Source organism: Grus americana, assembly GCF_028858705.1.
Source record: "Grus americana isolate bGruAme1 chromosome 27 unlocalized genomic scaffold, bGruAme1.mat SUPER_27_unloc_1, whole genome shotgun sequence".
Lineage (NCBI taxonomy): Eukaryota > Metazoa > Chordata > Aves > Gruiformes > Gruidae > Grus > Grus americana.
This window is the reverse complement of record NW_026561291.1, coordinates 41673-48184: the sequence shown is the minus strand read 5'-3', so window position 1 is coordinate 48184 and position 6512 is coordinate 41673. Positions and strand designations below refer to the sequence as shown.

At 51.4% G+C, this 6512-nt stretch overlaps 1 protein-coding gene across 1 annotated transcript; it reads right to left on the bottom strand.

The window, feature by feature from the left end:
* Positions 1–320: 320 nt before the first annotated feature.
* LOC129200024 (olfactory receptor 14C36-like) lies at positions 321–1307 on the bottom strand. Its single transcript, XM_054811281.1, has one exon. The coding sequence runs from the start codon at positions 1278–1280 to the stop codon at positions 321–323; it is 960 nt and encodes a 319-aa protein (XP_054667256.1). The 5' UTR covers positions 1281–1307.
* Positions 1308–6512: the final 5205 nt, after the last annotated feature.

Below are 6512 nucleotides of genomic sequence, written 5' to 3'. Positions count from 1 at the left end.
TTGAAGAACAGCTCAATTCTAAGGAACTGCATTGAGGACATGCCACTTTATTGCAGAGGTGCCATGAGAGAGTCTTCTCTGACCCAGGGTTAGGCACTTCTTTTATACAGGTGAGACACAGCAAGTTCATTCCTCAGTAGCAGTCAGAAGAATCTAAATATTCATTTAGGAATAGAATAAACACCAACAAAAATATTAAAAACAAACAAACGAACAACCAAACAAAACAAACCACAGCACAACCAAAAACCAAACAGATAACACTGACGATAATGATAAATACAAACAAAATAAAGGTCTGCTATTAGATAGTCTGAGAGTCACTTCTGAAGAGACATGGAAGGTTCATAATGACTCAAAAACATCCATGAAATCACTTTCTTAATGGCCTCCTTGAGCTCCTGGTTCCTCACGCTGTAGATGAGGGGGTTCACTGCTGGAGGCACCACCGAGTACAGAACTGCCACCACCAGGTCCAGGGATGGGTAAGAGATGGAGGGGGGTTTCATGTAGGCAAATGCAGACGTGTTGATAAACAGGGAGACCACGGCCAGGTGAGGGAGGCACGTGGAAAAGGCTTTGTGCCGTCCCTGCTCAGAGGGGATCCTCAGCACAGCCCTGAAGATCTGCACATAGGACAGCACAATGAAAATGAAACAACCAAATGCTACACAGACACTAACCACAATAATCACAACTTCCCTGAAGTAGGAATGTGAGCAGGAGAGCTTGAGGATCTGGGGGATTTCACAGAAGAACTGGTCCAGGGCATTGCCATGGCAGAGTGGTATAGAAAATGTATTGGCCGTGTGCAGCACAGCATAGAGAAACCCAGTGCCCCAGGCAGCTGCTGCCATGTGGACACAAGCTCTGCTGCCCAGGAGGGTCCTGTAGTGCAGGGGTTGGCAGATGGCAACATAGCGGTCGTAGGCCATGACAGTGAGGAGGGAATACTCTGCTGAGATCATAAAGAAAAAGAAAAAGACCTGTGCAGCACATCCTGCATAGGAGATGGCCCTGGTGTCCCAGAGGGAATTGGCCATGGCTTTAGGGACAGTGGTGGAGATGGAGCCCAGGTCGAGGATGGAGAGGTTGAGGAGGAAGAAGTACATGGGGGTGTGGAGGTGGTGGTCGCAGGCTATGGCAGTGATGATGAGGCCATTGGCCAGGAGAGCAGCCAGGTAGATGCCCAGGAAGAGCCAGAAGTGCAAGAGCTGCAGCTCCCGTGTGTCTGCAAATGCCAGGAGGAGGAACTCCTTGATGGAGCTGCTGTTGGACATGTGCTTCCTCTGGGCATTAGGACCTGTCCAGGGAGGAAAAGTCAGTGAAGAGCTAGGGGAGACTTCTATGAGGAAGAGGCTTAGTGATGAGTGAGGAGAGCCGGTCAGTCCATCAGCCCTGGTCTCAGCCGCCCTGTGCTGGCACCTCTTTGAGCTGCAGGTTGATCGCACCCGGACGTTCCCCCCAAAAGGAGCTGGGCACTGCTGAGAGCAGAGGAATCCATTTCCCAAGTGCACATCTCCAACCCCCTCAGCCTGTCTCACTCTACCTGAGCAGGATCTCAGCCCTCCCCTCCCAGCCGGGAACACAGAGGGCTCTCTGCAGCTGTCCGCAGGCAGCCACCCAGCAACGTTTTCATGGTCTTAGCACTGAGGGGTCTTCTCCATGGGGCTCCTGGGGAACACTGGGATGCCATGGGAGAGCTGTGCCCTGGGGGAGGGCAGCCTGCAGCCCAGCAAGACCCCCCAGGGAAAGAAGCAAATGTCCTAAAGACGGGGTGTCCTAAAGAAGGAAGAATGGGGTCATTTGTATCCCCTGCAGCCCAGGCATTAGGCGGGGACTTGGACACTTCATTCCCATGGACACATCTGCATGGCAAGACCCACAGGGCTGGTCTCTGAGCTGCGTCTGAACCCCACCCCCCCATCCCAGCAAACCTGGTGATACGATCAAGGGGAGCAGAGACAGGAGGGGAAACCCAGAGAAATGCCACAGTGCTGCTGCCGATGGAGGCACTCGGGTATTTGGTAATGTCCGCTCCTCAGGGGTCAGGCTGCCGAGAAGGTGACCTTCAGGGCAGAGGCTCCGCTGGGTGGGAGAGCAGAGCAGGGGGTTTCTCCGGGGAAGGTGTCTGCACTGCAGGGGATGGCAGGGAGGTGCCCCAACCCCCCTTCCACAGCATTTCTGGGAACAGCTGCCTCTCGCTCCCTGCCCATGTCTCTGCTGCCTGGAGCTGTCCCTGCCAGGAGCTGTTCCTCTGTGCTCAGGTCTCCTCCCTGCCTGTGCTCACAGAGCCCATGCCACCGGCTGTGTGCTCAGCTCTGCCCTGCAGACCCCTCCTGGCAGCTGGGCACTGCTCAGGGGCACCTCTGTGTGCAGGGGCTAAGGAGCAGCTCAGACAAGTCCTAATGGGAACTGGGCTCTCAGTGCCTTCTCCAGAGCACAAAAATAAAGTCCCTTCTCCCCCTGCCAACCCCGTTGACAATGATGAGACATCTCAAAGCACAGACTCCTTCCTTTCAAGTAAATTCTGCCATTTTCCTCTTGCACACAAACATCCTCCCAGAAGATCCCACAGGCTGTGGGATGTACCAGCTTGAAGAGGTCCCTCCAGCAACCACAGCTGCTTTTCCCTGCAGACACAGACTTACCACGTAGGGGGCTGTGAAGAGTTCTCTTTGAATCAGCTCTCAGCATCCTCTCACCCCAGGCTGCCTTTAACCTCTCTTCTCCTCCCTCCTCTCCCCTCGGTGCCTGCAGGCAGTGCCCTCAGCCCTGCTGCGCTTTGCAGAGGAGCTGCTCCTGGCCAGAGATGTCTCTCTGCAGTGCTGCCCGCTTGCCATGAGCTCCCTCCATCCCAGGAGCCTGGAGCAGCTCAGCAGCAGAGGACCAGCCCAGGGCAACACTTTCTCTGCTCTCCCACACTCCCTGCAGATGTCCCTGGGGCTCCAGGGCTGAAGCTTCTCAAAGGCATCAGGGTCTCTCCTGGGGAGCGTAGGCTGACGCAGACTGAAGTCATCACTGACTGTCCCTCTCTGAGCACTGGAGAGATGGATTTCAGAAGTGGGATTTTTCCTCCCGTGGCATGGTGGTCTATGAGAGGTTGAAATGTTCCCCTCCCTTAACCCCTCTCCCTGTCCCATGGCCAGGCAGGTCACCGCAGCAGTGACAGGCAGGGATCATTTCCCCCCACGCAGGGCAGGGATTCAGCGGTGTCCATCAGGTCTCTCCTCTCTGGTGAGTAGTCTGGAGACTGGAGTGGGCTTCAGCTCTCCCCCACGCACCCCACAGACCCACAGGAGGTGGGATTCCTCTTGCCTCAGCTCAGTGTGCACACCATCCATGAGTCAGTATAGAGACAAAGGACTGGCCATTTTTTCGTTCAGCAATGTCTAAAGCCAGCCGGATGGCTTTCACCTCTGCAAACTGACTCAATTCACCTTCTCCTTCAGCAGTTTGTACGAGTCGTCATGGAGGACTCCATCCAGCAGCCTTCCACCTCAGATTTGCTCCCATAATATGACAGGGCGCATCTGCAAACAGGGCATACTGCTTCTCATTTTCTGGTGGTTTATGACATGGTGTGTCCTCTTCAGCACGTGTCACGTCCTCTTCTGGCGACACTACAAAGTTTTGGCCTTCTGGCCAGTCCATGGTCACTTCCAAGATTCCTGAGCAGTCGAGGTTTTCCCATTCAAGCCTGTTGTGTTATTAGCACAACCCCTTTACTCCACATAGCATCAGTTTCATTATGCAGAGAGGGTTCCCTCCCTTTGAACATCCAGCCCAGTACAGGCAATTGAGGTGCCAAGATGGGTTGTGCTTCAGTACCAACTCCTTCTGAAGTGGCTCAAAGCCCTTCATATGCTGCCAATATCTTTTTTTCAGTTGGACTGCAGTGGGCCTCAGATCCTCCATATCCCTGGCTCCAAAAACCCAGGGGTCAACCTTGAGTCTCTCCAGGTGCTTTCTGCCAGAGGCTTCAGGTGGGGCCGTGGTCCCTGGCTGTGCTGTAAAGCATGTTTTTCACTTCTCCTCCGGTCTAGACTGGCCCAATGGCTATCACACGAACTATCTCTTGTCTAATTTGTTCAAAGGCTTGTTGCTGCTCAGGACCCATTCAAAGCTGTTCTTCTCCTGGGTCACTTGATAGAGAGGGCTTATGATCAGAATATAACCTGGAATGTGCCTTCTCCAAAAACCCACAACACCTGGGAAAGCTTGTGTTTCTTTTTTGTTAGTAGGTGGCAACAAACCTGTTATTTTATGGATCACATCCATTGGGCTATAACAATGCCCATCTTCATATTTTGTTCCTAAATCCTGGACCTTCTGTGCACGTCCTTTGCTCTTCCTTTATTGTATGGCAAAACCAGCTCTCAGAAGAATCTAGATCCCTCTTTTCCCTTTCTCAAACACTTCCTTTTCTGTCTTGCCCCACACAATGATGTCATCAATACACTGCAGGTGCTCAGGAGCTTCACCCTCTTCCAGTGCAGTCTGGATCAGCACATGGCCAATGGTACTTGCTGTTCTTGAACCCGCAGCAACCCCCCAACTGAAGGATCCTCTGAGGGACTGGCAAGCTAACGGCTAAACATCTTCTCTGTACTCAAGGCAGCTATACCAAAAGCCAATTGGTACCCTGTTGGGTCTTTGAAGTACCCTCTCTGGAGGTGGTCTATGCCAAGGATGCTTCTGGACCAGTCCCAACGGGGTGCTTTTGCCACTCTTTCCCAGTTAGGCTTTCCTCAGCCTCCAACACAGACAGTTCTTGGGATCCTCCCATCACTCCAGAAATACAAATGGGTTCTGCACCGTTGTCACCTAATGGCATTAGAGTACATGCGCACCGGTGTCCCCAGAGCTTTATACTCCCATGGGGCTGATGTGTCAGGCCATCCATCCCACACGATCCAGTAAACTTGGTTGTCCCTTTCTTCTGCCCTGCTGGAGACAGGGCCCCTTTATTCCTGGTCAGCATATTCATTCCTTGGGTTTTGTCACTGCAAAGCAGAAGTCCCTTCATCGGGGTTGAAAGTAAGATCAGCCCTTCTACTCTGCTCAACAGAACCTGGAGCAGTAGTTTCCCTGGGTGGATGCCTTTTGGCTGGTTCTTTGTCTGGCAGTTCCAGTACCCAAGCTTCTAGTCTCCAGGTAGGTTCACCATCCCACATCCTCATGCCCTCCCCCTGGTCACATAGATGGAACCGCAGGATGGCATGTGGTGTGTGCCACCAGTACCTTGTCCTCTGATCAGAAAAAGGCTGAGTCTTAATAGGTGAAACCTTGGTGTCTATGAGAGAGGAGAGCATCTGCTTTTAAATGCAGGGACAATTGCTAGGACAGTTTCACCACAGCTGAGAAGCAGGCCCATAGGGAGGAAGCGAGATTCTCTTTCAGTTCCTGGAGGGTGCTGGCCAATCCATCCACAGTTGGTGGCTCTGCCTCTGTCCAGCTCTTTATCGCCGGGGTGTTGGCATATGTTAAGTGGCTATCAAATGCCATCTGCCTGATTGGCACTTACCTCAAAGGCACCCTTGACCTCTGCTAAGTCAATATTCCTCAATTATGACAGTGCGTACAATTCATCAGTTCCTTCCAAAATAACTTCAGAATACAAATCACGTCACAGCATATTTAAACAAGTCAAAAAGTTTAAAAAACATTTTTTTAAAAAAAAGTTTTTAAAAAATTTAAGCAGTCAAAATGAACATCTTCCAGGTGACTGCCTGCTCTTTGGGCAATTTCCAAAGCAAATATTCCAATAAGTGGCCTTCAGTCTTTTCACAACTGATCCACAACAGGTCTCTTATTTATAGTTAGTGTCCCGTAAAGATACAGCCATATCCATAATCCTTAAAAATGACATATAACGTCAGTGAAGAATCTGAGCCATGTACAGTTCTAGTGAACCACTTCTCAGTCTATTTTTATTTCTTTGAAGCCGCGACAGCAGCCCGTATCATCATGGGAACAAAACCAGTGACACCTTGGTTTCACTGAAACTCGGGCAAACCCCCCACTGCCTTCAAAACCTAAACCAGATTTTTACCACCAGCCTTTGATTCCCACCTTGTGCCTCATAAGAATGAACTATCCTCAGACCCTCATAGCCAGAGGACTAAAACAGAGCACTATTTCCGTTTCAGACATGTGACATGGACTGCTGGATGGTTTGGGAAGTGAATGGTGATGGGGAAGCACAGCGTGGTCGCTTGAATTACTGTGGCACATAACAAACAGAGGATGACCTTACAGAGGAACATGCCAGCCTGACAAAGGATTCGTGGATCTGCTATCATAATGGTGATGTCCCATGGACTCAGTACAGGCAAGGAGTCCAGTGCATTCAATGCTGCTGTTGCTGAGTGCGGCTAGTGGATTTGCTGGTCATTACACGTGGTTACTTCTGACCCTCACCTACCGAAAGAGACAAGTAAATACACGCTGCATCTCCTGGCCGAGACCTTACTGGCCCTATCTCCTGCCAGTGCTAGCTCACACCACCA

Excerpts from the sequence above, each read along its gene's own strand:
- LOC129200024 (XM_054811281.1), bottom strand. The coding sequence starts at position 1,280 with ATGTCCAACAGCAGCTCCATCAAGGAGTTCCTCCTCCTGGCATTTGCA.